Below are 24,790 nucleotides of genomic sequence, written 5' to 3'. Positions count from 1 at the left end.
ACACGTAACAGTGACTGTAAAGTAAGAAGACCAGCCAGGTGGAAAAACCAGTTTAAATCTCCTTCAAAGTAGATGGTGTTTTTCCCATTTATAGAAAAAGAAACTGAGGCCTGGAGAAGTTAAGTAACCGTGCTGAGTCTGCACAGCTAGTAAGTGGATATGAACGCAGGGCAACCCAAGCCCTGAGGTCCAGCTGTCTGTGTCCATGGTGTTGCCTGCAGACCTCCCACAAGTTCACAGGAAGACAGCAAAGCTCTGCTGGAGTTTATGTTCCAAGAGGTCAGTTTGAGAGATGGCACTGTTGACAAGTAACCCTTGTTGACTTCTAAGTTCAAGCTGAAACATGTTGGACATGGGGCTGTTTTCTGTTAACCTTAACCGTGAAAAGAGTCACTTGAGTTAGAGACTATCTGGTCAAGAACCTAGCTTCCCAGATGGCACAATGGTGAAGAACCCCACCTGCCAATGTAGGAGACGGAAGAGATGGGAGTTCAGTCCCTGGGTCGGGAAGATCCCCTGGAGGAGGAAATGGCAACTCCCTCCAGAATTCTTGCATGGGAAATCCCATGGTCAGAGGAGCGTGGTGGGCTACGGTCCATGGGCTCGCAGAGACGGACGTGACTGACAGACTGAACGCACAAAACTTGGTTCATGAAAACATCATTTTCCTTACTATCAAACTTCATGGGCATCATCTTTAAATACATTAACTTGTAATCAATGTTACACCAAAGCAGCACTTCAGTTGAGTCGCTCGGTCGTGTCCGACAAAGCAGCACTTGATCATCCTCAAATGTAGAAAACATCTTCATGGATGGGATAAAATCAGGGTGTGTGTGAGCTGAAGGCTGTCTGGATGTGGAGTCAGAGCTGTCCAGGTCAGACCAGGTGTTCCCTGACCCGCTGACCCTGGACGAGGGAGCCTCCCTGAGCCTTCCTGGTCTAACGGATAAAGGGAACAATAGCTTTTAAAAGTTCTTCTGAGGGTCAGTGAGATAATATGTTCTGCTATTAATTACTATGCACCTGATAGATGCTATTATATAGTATTTTTGTGTTTTAGTTAACAGTTTAATGTAACAATTGATACTGTAGACCCACACTTAAAATTATTCTTAAAACCTTACATTTGTTCAGTTCTTTATAGTTACAGAGTAATTATATAACTGTATTTGATCCTCATATAAACTCTGGAAGGGTAGTAGAAATATGTTCATTTTATAGATGACGTAACCAAGATGACAAGGTCACAGAGTCAGTGAGGGCAGCAGTGGAATCACCCTCTCTCCACGCATTGTGGCTGCGTCCTCATTTTTTTAAGGTGACCTGAACATGTCCTTGATTCAGACCTAAGAAGAGGGAACTGCTGACTCCCTCTTCTAAGAGTGTCGAGAGATGTGGTAGAGAACATATCAAGGTAACTCTGCTCAGTCTGAACTTTCCAGGTGAGAGGTTCTGCTCTGAAGGGTGAACTGTCCAGAGCATGTCCCCATGTTGGTCACGTCCTCCGGGGAGTTGTCCAGCTCCCGGCTTTGCACAGAGCAGACGTAGTTCTCCAGTGAACACGCTGAACTGTTGGAAAGGCTGAAGAACCAGGAGCACCAGCTTTCTTTTTGTACACATGGGATAGGACACTTTCACATTACATGCTTCTGGTCAGGGAGTTCATCGGTCATGGCCGTGTGAGGGCTTTGTGTGCCCGCTGGGTCTGCCCATCTCCCTATCGGCCCCTTAAAATCTCACTCAGTGTCATGAGAGGATTTGGGGAGCTCTGTCAAGCAGGCTGGTGATTTTGATATCAGGTACACTGTACACAGAAAATCTCCTCCCACTTCATTAACCACAGGAAGATAGAATTTCCTTCATATTCTTTGCATTGATAAACAATCCCTCAGCTTCTCATCAAAACAGAATTATGTTCCCTGGAAATCCAGTGGTCAAGAATCCACCTGGGAATGCAGGGGACACAGGTTTGAACTCTGGTTGGGGAGCTAAAATTCCACAGGCCCAGGAGCAACTAAGACCCAGTGCAGCCAAATAAATATTTAAAAACAAAACAAAAAGCCGGAATTGTGCAGCAAATAAAAATTAACATTCTGGAAGTTTTTCTTTACAGAGAATAAATGGAAGGAGATAATTGAGATTAAAATAAAAATGCTGTGGCATATTCAGATACCTAAGTGAGCCCTGTCCCTCCGAAGGAACATCAATACAAAGAAAGTCCTTTACACGTCTCATCTCTTGAGTTCTCCTAACGCCTCTGTGAACAGGGCTTAGTCTGCTTTCACGGAGAGGAAAGGTGCTCAGAGAAGGTCCTCAACTGGCCCAGAGCACCCAGCGGCTGGTGGGGCTAGCTCCCACCGTACCACACTGTCCTCCAAGGTAAAACACAGTTTCCACAGTAAAAGCTTTTGATTTGTTATGCTTTGAAGTTATTAATTTAGGTCCTTTTACATAGGTTTCCATTTTTATATGACTAAGCAATCATAGCAAATTATTCAAGTAACATTTTCCAGGCTGGGTGAGTTTCAGTCAGAACTACACCTGAATAGCAGCCAGTGCTGGTCCTCGCAGTGTTACACTCCAAAGGTAATGACCTTGGACTTACGGTCTATCTTGTCCTAATTTCTCCCCAGGATGACAAACATGCCATCTAGCTTCTAGGGAGAAGACAATAATTGTGAATCAAATAATTGTGAATTAACCCCCCCCCCCCGCCAAAAAAATATCAGGTAACTAGTTTAGGCAAGTTCTTAACCTCTAAACCATAATCTCCTTGGCTTTATCCAGAGAGCCATCTAAGTTAAGTAGTACACTGAACTTCAATAAACATTTTCCTCAACAAGACACTACTCCCGTGTTAGGTCTGTGTGTCTAACCGCTCAATTCCATGAACTGTATTATAGGACTCTAGAGTTTTCCCCCAAAGCACTTGTATGTATATTAAATAAGTTTTTTGTTTTTTTTTTTTTTTAATGGGTTTTAAAATTGCCTTGTCCTACTTAAATACATTGTTAGATACATTAGCCCCTGAAAATCAACTTGAAAACTTGACACTAGAGGGTTTACAAGAACATACTGGCTGTTTTCAATAAATTATTTTGTACTGTAGATCCTCGCATTTAGTTACTGATGTGGAAGATGTCTGTGCGCGTGTGTACTGTTCGTTTTCAGAAACTCTCCCTGCCAGTTTTGTAGGGTGAAGCACCATCTCAACGTTCTCCTTGATCCCTGGAGTGTGAAAGACAGGGCACTCCTGGCACTCAGGAGGTGGCAGGGTGTGGAGGTCCACACGGTAGGGTGGGGGAACGCTCACTGCCCTGGAGTGGGCCGTACCCTCTGTCTTCATCTCTTGCCTTGTCCTGAAAGGCCCCAGGCAGCTGTTGAACCTGAGCTGTTACCTGAAAAACACAGGCTTTCTCTCCCTCCCATCTCATCATGCACTGCGGGACTTCTAAGAATTAGAAGCATCAGTATGTTTTCTTCCTGGGTTCCACATTGCTTAATTCCGCTGTAATGAAAACAGTTTTTAAAGAGCAGGCATTGAGTAGAAAATCCTACACATTCTGGAACGTTCTCTCTTTGTCTTCTCCAGTCCTTGGCTCTTAGCTCCAAGGATAGTTTATAATCATTTGATGAATCAGACATCCACAAGGGGTGGACAGCTTGTCTTCGGCAGACTGCTGCAGCCTTGACACCACTCAAGGAAACAGCTTCCGCGGGCTGACCAGGCTTTCCACCGCACAGGCCACATTCAGGGCAAAGAGCCAAGGACTCTGAAGCGCTGTCCAGGACAGTCTACAAGAGCCTTGGTCTCTGGTGTGAAATGAAACGCTTTTAGGATTAAGAGTGATTTATAGACCACACTTTGAGTGAGGTGGTGTTTCTGGTATGTGGTGTGTTTATCAAAGGACAGCATTCCAATGTAGAGGCAAACCTTTGAGGCTTTATACTGGAATATTTTCTTTTGTATCAACTGTTGTGATTTTTTTTCCTTTTTGCATTTGAAACAGCTATTTGGTGAGAGATGACAAAAATGTTTGTCATTTGGTAAGAGACCTCAATAATTATTTTGACTTTATGTTCTTTGACCAAGTTTATTTCTCCCAACTAGTCTTTCTGTGGAAGGTGTATATACTTTTAAGCTTAACTGACCTATTGAACAGGCATGTTGTTCCTGGCATGGTGTGATTGATGGGCTTTTCTAGTCAGAACTGACTAATTTCTAAGGTAGTTCTCTGCCATCCCCATCCCATCTCCACAGAGTTTTTCCAGTAAGAGCTGCTTTTCTTCATAACACACACGATTTGTTGTTTAGTCACTCAGTCATGTCCCACTCTTTTTTGACCCCATGGCCTATAGCCCACCAAGCTCCTCTGTCCATGTGATTTCCCAGGCAAGAAAACTAGAGTGGGTTACCATTCCCTTCCCCAGGGGATCTTCCGATCCAGGGATGGAACCCCAGTCTCCTGCATTGGCAGGCGGATTCTTTACTGCTGAGCCACTGGGGAAACTCCATACACAGCTTACCATGGCACGTTTAACTAAGTCTTATAATTGGAACTGAAAATGAGTCGCTGTATTTTCTGTGTGTGTATTTTCACTGTATTTTCTTAATCAGGACTTAAGAATAGATATTTGTAGAAATGCTACTTTGACGATGAGGTGATTCCTGTGGTGAGATGTTTTGTGAACTGAGAAATCAGGTTTCCCTCTAAAAAAATAAACTATTAGGAATTGGTCCCCATGTCACCTGAAGAAGTCATCTCACAGTAATAACACCCCACCCTCAGAGGCCACCCCGGATGGGGAGGTGTGGACGTTTGAGAAGGTCCACGTCCAGGTGAAGGGCCGGGAGCTCGCCCTCATGGCAGCAGTGCTTGTCGTGAGCACAGAACACGTGCGGCCACCCCTCTCCTTGCTTCCTCTTGCTCAGCTGAGCTGCGTGAGGCAGGGGTCTCGCCTTCCCACACCTCAGCTAGGCTTGGAGTCAGCTAAGAGTCACTGCCTGGGTTCACGTCCCAGCACCAGTTTCTCCAGTTTTTCTTATCCTCCCCTTATCACTGAAATAGTAGTCTCTTAGAGCAGTCTTGAGGGTGAAGTGTAAGATACATGGTCCACTGTCAGTTTTCATCAGATTCCTGGGGTGCATGTTAAGAGCTTATCTAGTATGTTGATATTCAAAGGAGAGTCTCCTTGAACCTGCACAGCCCCAAGTATCACAGACACATGCAAATCCGCTGCCGGGGCAGCTCCCAGCCCAGGAAACACCCTCCTTGTGTTCCGACATGTGTCCTCAAGTGAAGAAACAGTGGGGTCTGTGGCGATGTGGGGCTGTGCCCTGTTGACCTCAGAGCGGATACTGCCTCAGAGTCCAGGAAGGATTTGAGCCACAAGTGATCGAAAGAGAAAAGACACATGAGCATGTCAAGATCTTCTTATCAGCATGAATGCAGTAGGTTTTGCCATAAGGAAATATCGTTTCCCAGTCGAGCCAAGTTTCCATTTGCTTGCTTGTCTCAGGATTTCAGGTCAGTGTTCTGGAGGTTCTCATGACTTGACTTTGTTCAGTATGAGGAATAGTTATACTTGGAGACTGACTAGTATTTGTAATGTTAAATCAGATTACTCAAGCATTTGTCTGAGTCCATAACACTTTCTTTCACCATTTCTCAAGAAAGTATGTACAGATGTCTTTTTTGAGCAATTACTTGATATTTAGCTTCTCTGGTATTACTTCTTTTAAAATCTCATTTTCTTGTGTTCATTATTTAACTTCTATTGTTTCCTTGTAGTTGCCTTGAATATCTCGCCTTTTGTCTGGGCATACAAACATGCCCAGGGCATGCCCAAAGGGCATATACCCTTTGTCTATACTGACACAGTTAACATTCAGTCAAGTTATGTGAATAAAAAGGAACACAGATCCAGATAAAACTCAAAACTAATTTGTTTGACTTTGGACTTTAAGACGATTTTGCACCAGATTTGCGTCCCCACTTGGATTTTATTTAAGCCGCTATTATGATCAGTTTACATTCCGTAAGCGTGTACCAGCTGGCTAATGGAACGAACAGACAGGCCTGAGGAAGCCGCACTCGGATGGAAACTGGCCATGGATGATACACACATGGATCATCGAAAATTGACTGCAGTTTGTTCCTATGCCCAGAAAGCTGTCTGCTTAATGATCTGGCTTCCTTGGACTTCTTGTCTCCATTGCACTGTCTGTTCTCATACAATGAATTTGTTTTACAAAGAAGCCTTTAGGATGTGTAAATGATCTAAGTATAAAAATTATGGCACTTAATTTCGTGTCTGAAATTTCATTGTTCAAGTTCTCCTTGTACTTAGTTCTTATATATTCTCCTGTTTGCTTTTCCTATACTTTAACTGCAGTTTATAACTCCTGCTTCACGATCTCATTAAAAACTATCTTGTTTCATGATGCCGATGCTTCATCATCTTTGATCATTTCAGTATCTGGCCTCTATGATACTGTGCAGTAGGAACTGACTTTGTTATTTCCTTACCCAGGAATTCGTTAATCAAGAGTTCCAGGGAAAACAGCAGAGGCTACAGGAGTGAGGAAAAATACTTGACTTTTTTTTTCCTCCTTGATTTTGAAGGTGATGTTGTTATTTCAAGGACAAAACACAGGACAGCTGGGAGCTGTCGTTTTCCTGTTCGGAAGGAAAGCCCTGCAGCAGGAGCATGTGAGGAGTCAGGGGTGTGAGGCGCCAGAAGGTCCGCATTCCCAGGACCAAGTCTGAGCCCCCAGGGTCCCTCCTCCCCTTCTCCAGCTCTCTGAATGAGTGTGAAGCAGTGGCAGCTCTGTCAGATCCCTTTTCTTCTTTTCCATTTATTTTGTGCCTTTTAATGATAAAGAGAAAACAGCTTCTCCAGGTCTTGCCATGCTTGTGGAGGAGACAGGAAGTACAAGCAGATGGAGGCAGGCAGCCTTAAACACGCTGGACCTTTTGTTCTGTTCCTCTTCCTCCTGCTCTCTGTGTCCCCACTACCTCCTTCCTCGTCTGAAAACTGGTATTGACAACTACATAGTCACGTTCAGATAGGGCAGTACTTTGTAAACTGTAGAGCTCGTAGCAACATGAGTTGCTCCATGTTGCAATTACCAGGTCCGCCCCAGTCACAGGCAGCCTGCTGGGCCTGCATTGCGGCCCACCTGTCACCACCTCCCATCACTCGTGAGCTGGTACATGCCAGGTGGTCCTTCTCATACTCATACCTTCTTTTCTCTTGGACTATTATCATAAATCAGAAGGTATCCTTAATTGTGGCAGATCAGGTTAACAGCAGCGCTGGAGACAGTTTTAAGAGGAATGACAACCACAGAAGAATCACATCCAACCACATCCTCTTGAAAGTGCCTGGATGGGTCTTCAGGATTTGGACAAGGGTCCTGACTGAGCATTGTCTCCTGCAGATGGATGGCATTTCCACTGTATCACCACACAAAGTGGCTTTCGTAGGCGCATATAGAAAGCCAGGCAGACGTTTTACCAGTTTTTATGGGAGAATGCATCCTGGCTCGTTTGTTCATGACTGGGGCCCTGCACAAGCAAGTTCTCTCCCTAATGATTTTCAGTGTTTCTGCTGTCAGGAGGGAAGACACGTGTGGATACAAGGATGACTGACTTCCTAGTTGTTTTTGTTTGTTGGTTTTTTGAAAACTACCGCTCTAATTGATGGGAAGGTAGGGGTGCATTTGGAATATTTTTACCCTTTGATTACTATTATTTTTTGTTTACATCTATAAGGGTGAAGTAGGGATCTCTGTTTTGGAGCCAGACAGGATAAAATTTTCCTGAAATGCCCTATGAGGCAAAGCCCTCAGATCACATCAGTAGGATATATTATTATTTTAAGGAGATGGAAGAAGGCTGTGTGGCGACCAGCTGCATTTAGTATTCCCGACAGCGAGGGGCTGGGCTGTGACCCCTGGTCTGAGTCCAGGGGTGAGAAGTGGGCAAGTTGGTCCGTGTTTCTGTTTTTCATCAGCCCATCAGTGGGCCCTCCCAGGATGGACCAGAAAGCATCCAGCTGCTGAGTTAGCTGAAGTGACATTTTCTGAAGATCTCACTATTAATAGGAGTGTATTAAAACATATGTAAGTTATGTTAATATAAAAATAGCCAGATATATCTGCTGAGGACTAAGAGGGTGGTGAAACAGTTTGAAAGAATACTGTTAGAAACCTGGAGGTAAATACGGAGAAACAGATAAAAAGGAGTTGAAGTTGAAGTTCTTGGTGGGTAGGGAAGGGTTGATGCCTTCAATTTTTTCTTCATTGTTTTTCTTCTTTATGGAAAGGATTTCTTTTTAATTTTTATGTATTCAAAACTATCAACCATTTAAGAACATTTTTAAAATTTGTCCCCCAATTTTGAAGTTTTATGCCTCTAAAGCTGTTCCTTTCCCAGAGTCACATATGTGGGATATATAGATTTTCAGAATATAGTGGGGTGATGACCTCTCAAATTTCTTCCTTTTTTTCCCACCAGGAAAGCGATAGAAGAGCTGCTGAAAGAGGCAAAACGTGGGAAAACAAGAGCAGAAACAATGGGACCAATGGGCTGGTAAGTACTTGAGTCATCATCCTAAAAATTTAAAGATATGTAAATATACATTAAAGAGAAAAGTTTGCATTAGCATGCAGAGGGAATGTAGAACCATGGGTGTAGAGGCGATCACCCAGAGACAGGTGGTGGAGGAAGAACACTGCTGAGTGCTGTGGCCAAGGAACAGTGGGCAGAGGGGTGCGGGCCAAGAACACCTGTCATGGTGTCAACACCCTCCCGCCCATAAGTCCCCGAGAGATGGGTCGACCCGGCTGTGCCTGAGGCCACCAGAGTGCGAGTAATATTACGTCTGTGTTCGTTGTTTAAGAATTTCTGACTTAATTATAGTCCTCAATAAATTAAAATTTACTTGTAAAAATTCTAATTTTAAGTATTTTGGTTTTGTGACAATTCAGCTGTGTACAACAAAAGTTTAACCTTTGCATTTTTTTTTTTTTAACTAAACAGAGCTTGTTAAAACTTAATATAAACAAAGGAAGAATTTAACCTTAAAAACCACGTCTACTCTTCTAAGTGTTACTTTAGCAATAGCATTTGCATCCAATAAATATGCTGACTTAGATGTTTTATCTACAATTTAAAATTCACTCTAATGGAGTGCTGTTAAACAGTGTAAAATGTAAAAATGGGATGGGAGTACAAGCTAGGTGTCTATGGATTTGACTCTTACAAGAACAGGGCCTACATCAGATACAAACCAAGGTTAAAGTCAAAGAAACGGAGGGAAAAGGCAATTCGTAAAAATCAAGCAACATAAAATAAATGGACCTAAATGTGCCATATAGTAGACAGCTTAGCCACACACAGAGGAACTATTTCAGGTGATCTGTAAAACTTGACTGTATTTCCAAAAAACAGACAAGAACTAGAAAGAAACTTTAAATTGTTTCTCTAGTCATCACATTGTTAGTAATAATGTTGATACTGTTATTCTGAAAATACTCTATAGTAGGATAAAGCGAGTAAGTAAATATTTGTTATAGATACTAAGGTTTTTAGTATAAAAGCTACAAATATAAAATTAAAGACATAAAAATCCATAACCCTAAATTTTAATTGGTAATACCATTATGAAGTTGTACTAGATTTTCACTTTAGAAGAGAAAGAAAGGGCTTCCCTGATGGCCTAGTGGTGAAGAATCCACCTGCCAATGCAGAGGACACGGATTCGATCCCAGGTCCAGGAAGATCCCACGTGCCATGGGGTAGCTAAGCTGGTGCACTGTAGCTCTGAGCCCACTCCCTAGAGCCCAGGAGCCACAACTACTGAAGCCCATCACCCTGGAACCTGAGTTCCACAACAGGAGAAGCCATGGCAATGAGGAGCCCGTGCACTGCAACTCAAGGGTAGCCCCTTTTTGCCACAACTGGAGAAAACCCACACGTAGTAACAAACACCCAACGCAGCCATAAATAAATAATGTAAAAAAGAGAGAGAGGAATAAGCTTTTCTAACTCTGTCCACAGAAAAGCCCTAGAAACAATGACCTTCCACTCAGTAGCAGTGAGTACCCCCCAGTACCCGGAGATGGCATATAATACTACAGTGGTGTATACAAGGCCACTGTATACAAGGCTCACTGACAGGAGCCAGAGATCCTTAGAGAAATAACTGGCTGCAGATCCGAGGCTGAGCCTGCACGCGAGCTGGCACAGCCTCCTCACAGCCTCCAGCACCACCCGCACTCCCTGTGCCAACTGCACATTCAGGGAGTTCCCAGAGCAACCCTCAGCCTCAGTGATCTGCTAGAAAAACTCATGTAATTCACAGAAAGCTATTATACTTACGGTTACAGTTTATTACAAGGAAAGCATACAGATTAAAATCTGCCAAAGTAAGAAATGCAAAGGGCATGGTCTGGGGAGGTTCCAGACACAGAGTTGCTATTGCCCACCCCCCATGGAGTCAGGACAGTTACCACGACCCCCCAACCCTACGACCAGCATCAACCTATGGCAGTGTACTTGGCATTCTGCCAACCAGGGAAGCGACCCTGAGCCTCAGGTGTCCAAAGTTTTCACTGGAGTTCCTCTCTGTAGGATGATTGATAGATTGCTCACATGACTGATTTCAGTCTCTTGCCCACCAGTGCCCCAGTAACCCAGATCCCCACCCTGAATCATGTAGACTGTCTCTCTGGCATGGGCAGCCCTCACGGTCAGGTGTGGCCAGCTCCACCCCAAGCAGAGACGATTCTATCAGGTATGACGTTGCCTCCCAGAATTGATATTACCTCCCAGAAGCCAGGGCAAAGTCCAGACCACTCTGTGGGCAAGACCACTGTTTACTGTGCAGTCAGGACACACATAAAGCCGAGCCAGAAAACCTTATCATATCAGAAAGTAAAACTTTCAAAGACTACAGTAGTCAGGTCAGAAAGACTGGGAACCAACTTGAAAGGCCTCCTGGTAATTGAATCATCAAAAAAATAAAGCTGTAGTGGCAGAGATACCTAAAACATGTCACAATCCATAAGGTCATAACAGTAATCACATCAGGAAACTCAGTGGTCCCTGTTGGACGATGCTAAGGAACCGAATCATTGTTTGTATAACTGATAAGCAATGAGAAAGAAACAAGTATTTATCCTTTTGCTTGTACAAATTATACATCAAAGTTATATAACAACTGATGAAAGAAAACTTCTTTATAGAATTGCAACTGTTAAATGTGGGACTGCAGAATAAGATTATCATCATTTGTATTCTCAACAACTCCATCATAAGACAATCTAATTTAAGAACAGACAAAAGATTTGAATAAACATTTCACCAAAAATGATATCAAATTGGCCAATATCTTTTCATTGGCATATGAAAAGATCCTCAAATCAGTTACTAGGAAAATGCAAATTAAAACCACAGTTTTTCACTACAAATGCACTAGACTGACTAAAATTTAAAAAGACGGACAGCAGCAGGTAAAGAGGAGGATCTGGAATAACTAGAATGCTCACACATTGTTGGCAGAAATGTAAAGTCATACAGCCACTTGGAAAACAACTGGCAGTTTCTTACAATACGCACTCACAGAATTATTCTTCTAACCGCTGACCAGAGGATTGACAATGTAAGCCCACACACAAATCTGTCCAGTAATGTCCACGGCAGTTTTACTCGTGATAGCTCAAAACTGGAAACAGCCCACATGCCCATCAGCTGATGTGTGGGCACACCCTGGTGATGCCCATACATTCCATACTAGTCAGTAACACAAAGGAGCAGAGCTGCTGATAACACTGCGTGGATGAGTCTCAGACGCACTGCGCTCATGAAAGAAACCAGACTCAATACATGACACCGTGTGAGATTCCATTTATATGACCCGGAGAAAAGCCAGAAAAAGCCAGACCCAGAGGGACAGAACCCACTCATCGCTTGCCAAGAGGTGGGGGCCAAAGGACTGCATTTACTGCCCAGCTTTTCTGGGTGATGGAAGTGTTCTGCATCTTGATTGTTGTGATTATAACATGACTACACACATTCGTCAAGACTCATCACGCTGTTTACTTAAAAGGATAAATGTGATTCTGTGTAAGCAGACAGTAAATATGTCTGCTTATACAGAAGACAGACGTATAAATTTATGATTTAAAAATTTGATTATTTAAATGATTTAAAAATAAAAAGAATGTCATTATTCTACAATCCCTAATGATAGACTGAATCTAGGCAAAGCTCTGTCTATGACTTGCTAAATCTATCAGATGAGAAGCTGATGGGGAACCTTCTGATGAGTGGGTCAGGCTGATGACACTGGACTCATGCATCGATCCTTATACCACAGAAAGGTGCAATAGGAAGAGAGTACCACCACTTATGAGACATCCTTGTAAAGAACCTGAATCTGATCAAGTCTCTAGTGAGAACTACTAGTTGGCAGGAAATAGAGGTCAGAGGAACATACTCAATGACTGTAGAGATAAAATTACAGAAATGAAAAATATGAGGAATTCTACAGGACAAACAAACCAGTTTCTTAAACAAATGAATTCCATGGCAAAAAGGGAGGAGGAGTACCCCATGAATTAATAGATCTGAGACAGCTCTAAGTGTAACCTTGTCTGCATTCTTATCCAGACTCATTGAAACAAAGGTATGTAATGATAGAAGGAATTGATGTGGACTTCTGTTTAGCTGTGATTATAGTACTGCTATTATTTTTTTAAGCTGTTATCTTTCAGAAATCCATTCTTACGTTTTTATGGATGCAGTGATATAATGAACTGCAAAGATCAAGTGTGGATCAATCTGTATGTATGTAATCATTATAGCAGATACCCAAAAGGAGCAACTGGTCAACTACTGGTGGGCGGTGGTCTGCTTTTCTAAGCATCTAGAAGGTTTTTACATTTGCTCTAAAATTTAAAATAGAATTAGAGCAAGTGACACTCTTTTTTTCCTCTTGGATATTCCGTAAGAGAGATCTCAAGTGAGGCAGTTGAGCTGTTGCCAGAAAGAGATTGCTGAACTAGAGAAAATGCAAGTGGGATGAACTTTTTTTATATCATAAAGAAAGAAACCATTTGGTGCTATGTACTTCCTTGGACATATTTCAGCAAAAAGAATCTCTTGAGAAGCTGTTCTTGACAGACGCCTTAGAGAAACTGAAGTATTGGCCCGTGTGACTTCCTTTCAGTCAACATAAAGGAATTTATAAGCACAAATTTCAGAAATTTGCTCAGCTTCACGTTCTACAAAGCTGTATTTATTTGGTCCCATTCACTTTGGCTGATCCTAGCCCAGTGTAATAATCGAGTCCAATGCCCGGGTAACTTCCGCCTTAGACATGGAGAGGCTTGTACTTTGCTACAAAAAGTCCCAAAGGTTGGATTTGACAGAAAACGATTCTCCAGTTTTCATAACGCAGTTGTTTTAAAGGGAATGATATTTTGGGTGCTTTTCTGTTTGGCTTGGGGTCAATCTGGTGACATGGGTGAGCACTCCTACATTTTCTGATATTTTATGTCAGTAGCGAATCATTTCCCCGGCCTTGAGCCAGTCACGCGGTGTCTTTATTCATTTAAACGTCTGAGGGGACCAGCACTGCCCCTCCTCGTCCTGCGCCCAGTGGTTGTCGTCTGTTAGCACACAGGACGCTGGGCATCCCGCCCCTGCCTCCCGCGTTCACCCCGCTTCCTGCCCGGTTAGGAAAGTGGGTGGGGAGCCCCGAAGGAGCCACCGTCAGCTCACATGGTAGCGGAGACGACCTATATGGCTGAGGGAGCAGGGGCCCAGGGGCCGTGCCCTGTCGTACGTTCCAGAGCCCCCGCTGCTCACACCCCTGCTCTGACCCTCTCCTTGTCCCACCTTCTGTCCCTCCTGGCCATCGCCTCAAACACAGGCAGCCTGGGATGTATTTTTGCTGCAGGACCTAGCATAATGCCTTACACATGAAAAAGCCTCAGATTTTTAGAAATCAATACTGCAGATACAGATGCACATATGTGTTGGCTAGTCATTACTTTTAGGTGTAGTGTTGGAGGCGGAGTGTATTGAAAACCTACCTCATTACAGAAAAGCTGTCAGCACACTGGTCGCCAGGGCTGCTCCCTTTGGGACAGATGCACAGAAGATGGTATGTGGCGTTGGGTAGGCTCGGAACACCAGCCCTGTGGGAGCCCAGGTGAGTCTGACACAGACAAGGACAGGGGCACAGAACACCCTGGACACACATGACTTGGAGATCTATGAAGTGCATCAGGCCATGGGAGATAATGGTGGTTCTTTCTCTGTTTAGGGAAGCAGGGCCTTGGGGTCAGGGAGGCGTGCTCCATGCATTGTACCCTGATCCAGTCCTTTGTTTTGCTGCCAAAGCCCTTCCCATACAGCATTTTATTTTCCATTCTGCACCTCCTTTGCATGCTCTCAGATGTACGTCTGAGGTAACAGCCACAGAAAGAAGCCCAGCTACAATCCCCACAGCCCAAGGAGCCAGGTGATCCTGGATCTTGAGCCTGCAGTTGGTAACAACTCAGCTCGTCTAAGGCGCCACAGTCACCATAACCACCCACGGTGCCACAGGTGCTAATCTGGCAATCGAATGCCTCAGTCACCTGAGAAGTTCTTGTAGAGTGTTATAATCCCTATAGCTGCACTGCTCATCCTTAATTACTCTGCATTACTCGCAAGCATACAAAGAAAAGTGCAGAATGGAAGATAAAATGCTGTGTGCCTGCATGGGAAGGGCTTTGGCAGCAAAACAAAGGACGGGATCAGGGTACAATGCATGGAGCCCGCCTCCCTGATCCCAAGGCTCTGCTTCCCTAAACAGAGGAAGAACCACCATCATCTCCCCCGGCCTGACGCATTCGCAGATCTCCAAGTCACGTGTGTCCAGGGTGTTCTGTGCCCTCTCCTTGTCTGTGTCAGACTCACCTGGGCTCCCGCACGGCCAGCGTCTCGAGCCCACCCGACGCCACATACTATCAGCTTCTATGCATCTGTCCTGAAGGGAGGACCCCCCTGCTGGCTACTAACTGGGGTTGTGCCGGAAGGATGGACTCTGGAGTCAGAGCCCTGGTTCCCGTCCAGGCTCCATACCCTCCCAGCTCAGGACCCACAAGCGTGCAGCCTCCTGTGCATCTGTCAGAGAGGCGATGGCAGGAGAGACGGAGGGAGGCGACGCTGGTGACAGGAATTACCCTTCAGCATGGTCTGCACCCTCCTGGTTCTCACTGGCGAGTGGTCACGTACCACTTATTCAATGGGTCACATTCATGAAAGTCTTTTAGAAATTGACATGGCAGCTCTACGTCTGCAGAGTGTTGGATATTACTACCTCTGTCCAAAGTATTAAAATCAGAAAGAAAAAAAAAAAAAAAGCATTTATCTTCCCCCTGCTGTTCTCTGCACTTGTTTGAAACAAGGCTGTCATGAAAAACAAAACAAAACAATCATGAAAAACAGTTGACTGTTTTTCATGAGTGGAGTCTGATTACTGCCAGGAGAAAGTGCCTCATTTTTGTGAAGGACGTTCCATAGCACGCCTACTTGGGAAATGGGGAGAGCAGGCTGAAGAGCTGACACTCCTGGCCTCAGTCCATCTCAGTCTCTGCCAGGGCAGGCGAGACCCCTCCTCTCAGGCTCTGCATCAGCAGCTTTGAAAGCAGAAGGAAGTTGCTTCACTTTTTGGTTTAACATGGATAGAACGCCAGGTCTTGAGTCTGACACTGCTGTCATGGGTACTTTCTAAAGCAGTTTTAACGCATCTCATTCTATTTATAGAATTTCATATCCATTTATGTTGTTAGCACCTTAAATCTGGCTCTCCCCATGTGAGCTAGTATAACTTTCTAAAATCAAAAATGAACCAAAAATAAGAGTAAACAGCCAGGGTGAGAAGGTTGACATTGTGGGGTCACAGCTCCGCAGCTGCACACCCCGTGGCCCCCACCCTCATCCCCGGCACAGCCAGTGACAGAGCCGCTGCAGACGCGCCCAGCAGCCAGGCCTGCGCCCACGCCCCAGGGCTCACGCTTTCCCCACAAAGCTGACATGGAAGAGGCTTCAGGACAGTTGAGGATCTAAGACTAGCGTATTGTGTCATCTCAAATACAGAAAAAAGTGGCACTAAAAGAGAGCTGAGACACAAGAAGTCAGAGAGCAATGAAATAATTTCCTAATGTGGTGAAGGAGAGAACGGTCATTTTCCAAAGGGTCAACAAACGTAGAGAACATGAGACACTCCAAACAGGAAGGGCCCTTTGAGATCACACATCACTCCAGCCTCCAGTGTTATTGTATCTGAGGAGTACCTATAGGTGGAGTTTACGGGTCATTAGGAAATGCAGATAACAAGCTCAGAGGTCATGCCCACTGGCCCACTGGCTCTGACATCAGTGGAGAATTGAGGTGTCCTGGAGAGTGAAGCTTGCAGATATAGAAGCTTAACCATTTTAAGCACCAAAACTTTAAAACTGTAACCATTTTTATGAACATTTCTGTAAAATATCTTATTTTTTTCTTGATGGCTCAAGGTTTTTTTTTTTTAATAATTTTTTTTTCATTGAGAGACATCAGATATTCTGCTATGTTCTTAATTAACTTACTATCTCAGGTGATTTGAGACTTAGTTGTCTTGAGTTTCCACCCTGGACAAATCCTGAATATATGAATTTGAGTGCTATATATATTCTCTTTCATAAAAGGAGAATGAACAGTAATAACATTACTTTACATTATTACTATAATGAATAGTAATAAGAAGGGTCCACAGTCCCTTGTTTAAAGCCCTCAGATCCAGATAAGTTTCTTAGAAAGGTACCATAGCACAGACAGCGTGCACGACAAGTACCCCCATGGTATGTGTTCAGCACACAGTCATGTCCCCAGCAAAGCAAATGAATGTTACGCCAAAGGGGACACATACTAGAAATAAGTGCCCAGTGTCAGATTAGGTCAGGTCTGGCTGCCAAATAAGTTGTGTCCAAAAAAGGAACTTGGTTTTCAAATTTTGGAATCATGCATAAGAAATCACAGACCCACAGGTACCATTTATCAGGAATTTGCTCTATGCCAGGCACTGTGCTAAGTGCTTCGTGGGTTATCTCACTCAACTCCTGCAGTAGATGGGTGATTCTGTTAACAAATAGAAAACTGAAGCACAGAGGTATCTGGTAACTCTCAGGATCCCAGAGCCAGTGAAGCCGAAGGGCTAGGGTATGCACCAGAGCAAACCTCCACTGAGTGCCTGTTACCTACCAGGCATTGTTGCGAGTGCACATTCAGCCTCCACCAACCTGCCCTCTAACTCGGTCACTATGATGGTCCCCATTTAACAGAGAATGGGCAACAGGGAGATGATCTGACATGCCCAAGGTCCAGTCTGATAGTATGACCCCAGAGCACATGTGTGCACCGTGTTGTATGAGTTCGTTGCAGAAGAAAAACTGGTGATGAGATTCAGCAAAATTAATTACTATGTTACAGACCAGAGCTCAAGGCCGAGAGAGAGGTTCAAGTTTTCACTGTGTGCGGTTTTTGTTTGTGTAGCCAAATGAAAGATTGGCTACACCTGAAAAACAAATACTGCATATGTAAATATGTGTCAACATGTAAATTAATGATATGATCAGTGACATCCTTCCTCCTGGGTGAACTTGAATCATGAAGCCCCTGAAATGTACATGGCCCAGAAGTTCGCCTGGAGGGGAGATGTGTGGCCAGAGCTCCCTGGCAAAGCAGGGTTCTGAAACAGAAAGTCCTTAGTTAGCAACTGAGTTTTTCAGAGGGTAAAAGGTGGTTATTGCATTTTAATAGACTCTTTAGATTATTATTTTTTATTTCTAGGGTAGATCATGTAGATCCAGTATTCAGGGTATAGCAGGAGATACTTTTTTTGTTCCTCACAGAGGGATTTACCCTTATTCTTTGATATTTAAAAGCAGGCCACCATAAACATAAACCTGCATTTTGAGTTAACGCCTAGTCAAATCAGGTGTTATGGTAAAGGGGATAAATGACTCAGGAATTTAAAAAAGGAATTAAATGACTCGGGTGATGTGTGTTGTGGTCAGTACCTGTACACACATTGTGTGTATTCCTTGGCTTAATTAGTCCCAGCCTGGAAGACAGGGTCAAGGTCTAAAGACAGGGTCCAGCCAGTCTGTCTGGGAATCTCAGTGTCCTGGGTTTTCCCCCTTGTACTCGGAGTTTACACTAGGTGGCATGCAAGGAAAGCTGAACAAATTCAGAAACTTGACTCCGGGGAAGCAAGATTCTTTGGCACAGGCCCTGATGGGAGGGTTCGGCTCTGGAGTCCACATTTGATTTGTGGTTGTTCTCTCTTTGCCCCCAGGATGAAGTGTCCTCTTGCCGGGACAAATAAAAGATTTCTAATTAACACAATTAAGAACACCCTGCCCTCCCACAAAGAGCAAGACCATGAACAAAAAGAAGACAGCAAGGAACCGGCGAAAAGCCAGAGCCAGAAGGAGGAAGGGCGCCAGAAGCACCGGTCTCACCCATACAAGCACAGTGTCCACACCCGGCGCTCGCCGCCCGGGAAGCGGGGGAAGCGGGGTGGCCACGAGAAATCGCAGTCGCGGTCCAGCAAGCGGTGAGGTGGGGGCCCGGGGCCCAGCGAGACCCTCCCAGCGCCCGGGCCTGGGGTGGTGCGGAGACACCAGGACGGGTTTACAGCAGGGCCTCCGTCCTGACGGCGGACAGTCACCCGAGGCTCCACGAAGGAAGGAGCACAGCGACCTCCCGGCAGGTTTAAGCGGCTTCGGCGGTGTAATATACATTCGTCTGGGTTTTCTTCTGTCTTGTTTGGAAGTTGGTTTCAAAATAAATCTAGAACTTACAAGTTTTTGGAGATTATTAAAACTAGTTCCAGTTTTTGTTTTTGTTTTTTGATGTGTTGCACTTGTGGTCTTTTCTCAGAATTTCTCAAAACAGGAGGATACTTGTCGATCCTATACTTTTTAGGGGTGATGATTTTAGAAACCTGGCCAGTGACCATATTTATGAAAAGCTGTAGCCCTTATTTACCCAGAAATTCTTGAGAGCTCTGCACCCATTGACCTTTAAATGAACAACGTAGGAAAATCTCAAAATCCTTTTGAATTTAGCGCCTCCCCCCACCATCAATAACCAGGGGTTAAAAAACTCTCTCTTCTTTCCTTGTGCATTTTCAAACTCATTCCTGAGATAGAACAGTATGTACGTTTTAAGTGGTGCTTTTAAAAGAACCTTCAAAAGTTAAAATTCCTATTATTTTCGTGCTATGTCTTATTTAGCTAAAGACGTACGATGCCACTCTTAGGTGTTGTACAGTTGTTTCAGAAATCTGAATTTTAAATAAAAGTGTGTTTACAATGCTTTTTTTCTGTTTTTTTCAATATCAGTGTGGCTCTGGTTTTAACATACAATTATCATTACTCACACCTGTATCCTTCCTTTTATACTCAGAAAAATGTCACCAAGCACGCTCTTCCCCCATCCACGAAAGGAAGAAGAATCTCTGTTCACACCACCCCCACCTCCCAAAGCGTCCGAGCTTATGCCTGGCTGCTCCCAGATAATCACTTGACGCAGCCCTGCTCCCTGCTTCCCAGCAGCAGGAAAAAACCCTTTCTAAGTGCTAGAAAGGAGACCGTCCGCAAAGTCAGCTTCAGGGTGTTCAACAGAACCACTCTGCCCCCGCCGCAGAGCCGCCCGCCACACCTGTTCAGCCTGCTCTGAGTCCAAAGCTTGGGGCTTAGACCCAAAGCTTCTGCACAGCCCTGTTCCCCAAGAACCCAGCCTCACCCCCATGACTTTGTACAAACACCCTTTCCTCTCAAACACTGAAAAGGGACCGTTTGGTTCATATGACTTTATCCAAGTCCAGTTACACATTAGCCTGTATCATTTGTGCTAAATTTGAAATGTTTTGTATTTAAACATCTATTAGAGACAGCACAGAGTTGTGGTTTTTAAACACTGCTAAGGGAGAAGGCGATGGCACCCCACTCCAGTACTCTTGCCTGGAAAATCCCATGGACGGAGGAGCCTGGTAGGCTGCAGTCCATGGGGTCGCTAAGAGTTGGACACGACTGAGCGACTTCACTTTCACTTTTCACTTTCATGCATTGGAGGAGGAAATGGCAACCCACTCCAGTGTTCTTGCCTGGAGAACCCCAGGGACTGCGGGGCCTGGTGGGCTGCCGTCTATGGGGTCGCACAGAGTCGGACACGACTGAAACGACTTAGCAATTAAGTAAAAGTTGAACTCTCTCATTTGTCTACGTGCCCTGAATTTAGAGCACACTGGCAAGCTCATTATTCTGAAAAAGGGGATGATCATGATAAGCATGTTCTTCCCCTCGACAGTAAAGGAAGTGCTTCAGCCTCATCACACTTATCTTTCTCAGACAGCTGTGTTAAAGGACAAGCATTCCTCAAAACCATTTTCCCCTTAAAAACCTCCACCCCACTTCAGAAATTTTTATTAGAGTCTTTAAAACTTTCATCAGGGCTTCCCAGGTGGCTCAGTGGCTAAAGAATCTGTCTGTAATGCAGGAGATGCAGGTTTGATCCCTGGTTTGGGAAGATCCCCTGGAGAAGGGCATGGCAACCCACTCCAGTGTTCTTGCCTAGAGAATCCCATGGGCAGAGGAGCCTGGAGGGCTACAGTCCATGGGGTCGAAAAAGAGTCAGACACAACTGAGTGACTAACACTTTGACTTTTCACTTTTCTCTGAAAAACCTATACACCTATGCTTTGACCTCTGATGGGCAAAATAGATCTCAGAGCTGAGAGGTTGTTCCTGGGTTATAATCCTGAATTCAGCTTGAATAAAATTTTTCATTTCTTTTCTAGATTGATTTTTTTAATTTTTTTAAAATTTATTTTTAGTTGGAGGATAATGCTTTACAATACTGTGATGGCTTCTGCCATACAACAACATTAATCAGCCGTAAGTATACACGTGTTTTCCCTCTTGAACCTCCCTGTCACCCCCTATACCATCCCAGATTGTTGACAATAAGCATACAATCCAATTCAACTGCAATTTTAAAACCTAGCAAGTTTTAACAAGTTTTCTCTAAAATTTAGATGGGACTGCAAAGGACCTAGAGTAACCAAAACCATTTTGGAAAAAAAACAACGCTGGAGGACTTGCTCTATCTCACTTCGAGGCTTATTATAAATTTACAGTAATTTGGAGAATGTGGCATTGACATCAAAATGGACAAACAAATCACTGGAACAGATGGAGAGTCCAGAAACCGACTGCACATGTATGTTACAATGACTTTTGACAAAAGCAAAAAAGTAAGTTGGTGGGGGGTGGACTTCTAGGATGACAGGATGAGGACTTCTGCAGAGGGGCTCCCAGTGAAAACTATCTAAGAAACAATTATTTAAAGTCTCCAGAAATGATACTAAGGGCACTGCAGCACATACACTTTTTTTTATAAGTCAACAAAGATATAGTAATAGTGATAGTCTGGTTTTTTAATCACACCCACTCCCTCCCCTCTCCCAGTTCAGTGGCACAGAAACCCCACTCCAGACTTGCGTGGCCTGGAACACAAATCTCGCTCTGCCCCCAGCATGTAGGCTGTTCTCCCAGAGGGCGGGATGCCAGCATTTCTCATCGTGTCCCCAGACACCCGTTGTTGAGACTAAGTTCCGAGCAAGAGTGGCCAGGAGATGAGGCTGCCTCCTCCCATCTGGTTCCCACTGGGACACAGACTCTATCGGTCACAAAGCCACTGGGAGTTCTGAGTCCCTGATCACCCTCGCCCCGGCTCATGAGACAGTGGTTCCACGTCAAGAAGACCTGAAGCCACTGCACCCACCTCTGCCTCCTGCTCAGTTCCTAAGGTGGGGGTATAACAGATAGAAGCACATCACTGTCCATATACCACTTCCCAGTTCCAGAGCCCTGGCTCAGAGATTTTTCTGGAGGAGGAAGCAGGCTATAAACAAATAGCTCCTAGCCTCTTCCCAGAGAAACTGACTTTGTTTGCCAAAGAACATGGAGAAGTTCGCGCGTAATGATGCATTCAAAAACTGGAGATTGTGGTGAGAAATAAGAGGATATTGGTAGATTTGTTGAAGACAGAGGCTAAACTGAAGACTCTTAGTTTGCTGTAGAGAACTTGGGGTGGGAGCGGGGCGCTGGGAGTAGCTGTCCTAGGATAATAACAAATATCAAACACTGATCTCAGGAACTATTTGGTTTAGTCTCTGGAACAACTGATGCCTTAGAGCATTGTTGAAAACAATAGAGCAATTATCCTACAAGTTGTGGAGCTTAACAGCTAGGTGCAATCAGGGGAAAAGACCGCCAAAAAGAAGCCCTGCCAATGCACTGTCATCCAGGGCAGCTGGGCACACCCAAGGCTGCACACCATTGGTTGAGAAGCAACATCAAAGGTTTAACACTCCATGTGTTTGTGTAAAATAGACTTCACTGAAATAAAAGTCACTAAACAAGCAATGGAGAAGGAAATGGCAACCCACTCCAGTATTCTTGCCTGGAGAATTCCATGGATGGAGGAGCCTGGTGGGCTACAGGCCACGGGGTCGCAAAGAGTCGGACACGACTGAGTGACTTCACTTCACTTTCACTTAAGCAATCAAGTAAATGGAAGCGGGGACCACAACCCAGAATTTCTATCCTAAACTATCTAAAATGTCCAGTTTCCAACAAAATGTATGAGACATACAAAGAAACAGAAAAACATGACTTACACATGGTGGGGGGGTGGTGGGTGGGGGAAGCCGACAACACAAATTGCCTGTGAGAGTGACCAGATGTTGGATTTAACAGTTAATGGAGACTTCAAGTAGTTATAAATACAGTATGTTCAAATAACTAGTGGAAACCATGGTTTACAAAATAAAGGAAGGTATGCTGACAATGTTACATCAAATAGCTCGTACCAATAAAGAGATACAAACTTTTAAAGAACCAAATAAAAATCTGGACTTAAAAAGTACAATTGAAATGAAAAATTAACTAGAGAGGCCCAAATTCTTGCAGAACAATTTACAAACCTGAAGTTGACAGAGACTTTGCAAGCCAAAGAACAAAGAGGAAAAAAAGAATGAAGAAAAATGAACAGAGCCTCAAGAAATGTGGAATGCCATTAAGTACATCAAGATACATGTAAGAGAAATATCAGAAAAGGAGAAAGAAAACATATGTGAAGATATAATGGTTGAAATCATTCCTAATTTATTGAAAACACTAATCTACACATTCAGAAAGCTCCACAAATTCCACAAAGAAATCCACAGATAGACATGTGACAGTTTGAAAAAAAAGGCTAAAAGGCAAATACAAGGTGAAAATCTTGAGGTGGCAAGAGAAAAAAGACTTTCCATTTGTAAGAAATTCAATAAAGATTAGCAATTGACTTCTCATCAGCAACAGTAGAGGGCAAAAAGCAATGGGATAACATAATCCAAAGGAAAAAAAAAAAAACCTGTCAATCAAGAATCTGATATAGCAAAGCTATCTTTTAAAAAAAAAAAAAAGACAAAACAAAGACATTACCCAATAAACAAAAACTTAGGATGGTCGGAGGATATAAATCTTGGCCCAAATAAAAATTTTCAAGTAACTCAAAAAAAAAAATTGAGTTTGTTTTTGGCGCACACAGTATAATTTTTTCACCAAAAGCAGTGACCCCAGAGGGTAATTTGAATTCACATAAATAAACGAGCACTGGTAAATGTCACATAAACCAAGTAGAGAGTGCTTCACCTATTTTAACTAAAAAGTCTCAGTAAAAATGAAGGTTCAGTTCAGTTCAGTCGCTCAGTCGTGTCCAACTCTTTGCGACCCCATGAATCACAGCACACCAGGCCTCCCTGTCCATCACCAACTCCCAGAGTTCACTCAGACTCACATCCATCGAGTCAGTGATGCCATCCAGCCATCTCATCTTCTGTTGTCCCCTTTTCCTCCTGCCCCCAATCCCTCCCAGCATCAGAGTCTTTTCCAATTAGTCAACTCTTCACATGAGGTGGCCAAAGTACTGGAGTTTCAGCTTTAGCATCATTCCTTCCAAAGAACACTCAGGGCTGATCTCCTTCAGAATGGACTGGTTGGATCTCCTTGCAGTCCAAGGGACTCTCAAGAGTCTTCTCCAACACCACAGTTCAAAAGCATCAATTCTTCAGTGCTCAGCCTTCTTCACAGTCCAACTCTCACATCTATACATGACCACAGGAAAAACCATAGCCTTGACTAAACAGACCTTTGTTGGCAAAGTAATGTCTCTGCTTTTCAATATGCTATCTAGGTTGGTCATAACTTTCCTTCCAAGGAGTAAGCGTCTTTTAATTTCATGGCTGCAGTCACCATCTGCAGTGATTTTTGAGGGAGTGCATCTCATATGGAAAAGTTATGAAACTAATACATGACACATGAAACAGTGTGCTATTTTTATAAATCCAATGTTAAAACTTTTGTTGGGCTCGGAGGAGAGGTTATTTCAGGTAACTGAGAATTAGATGCATACTTTGTAATAGAGTGAATACTTTCCTATTCTGAGAATTGTTATGTTTTTAAATGGTTTGAAAAAATAAGACAACCAAGAGTATGCAAGAGAGACCATGTGGGCCTAGAGTCTAAAACATTTATATAGCTCTTTACAGAAACCATTTGCCAACCTCCATTTAAACATTTTAGCTTAAAATATGTATATATACATTTTATTCACTTACATAAGGGGGCTTC

At 43.8% G+C, this 24,790-nt stretch overlaps 1 protein-coding gene across 1 annotated transcript in view; it reads left to right on the top strand.

Annotated features, from left to right (window-relative positions):
• Positions 1 to 18,957, top strand: part of LOC102273644 (protein POLR1D) — a 32,527-nt gene extending 13,570 nt beyond the window's left edge. The window contains exons 2-3 of the mRNA XM_005902181.2: positions 8,526 to 8,600; positions 18,403 to 18,957. Of these exons, the coding sequence (XP_005902243.1) occupies positions 8,526 to 8,600; positions 18,403 to 18,667 (340 nt within the window). The 3' untranslated portion in view covers positions 18,668 to 18,957. The remainder of the gene's footprint in view (positions 1 to 8,525; positions 8,601 to 18,402) is intronic.
• Positions 18,958 to 24,790: the final 5,833 nt, after the last annotated feature.

This window comes from Bos mutus, chromosome 12, assembly GCF_027580195.1.
Source record: "Bos mutus isolate GX-2022 chromosome 12, NWIPB_WYAK_1.1, whole genome shotgun sequence".
NCBI classification, from domain to species: Eukaryota; Metazoa; Chordata; class Mammalia; order Artiodactyla; family Bovidae; genus Bos; species Bos mutus.
The sequence above is the reverse complement of the archived record's forward strand: the minus strand, read 5'-3'. Positions and strand labels throughout refer to the sequence as shown.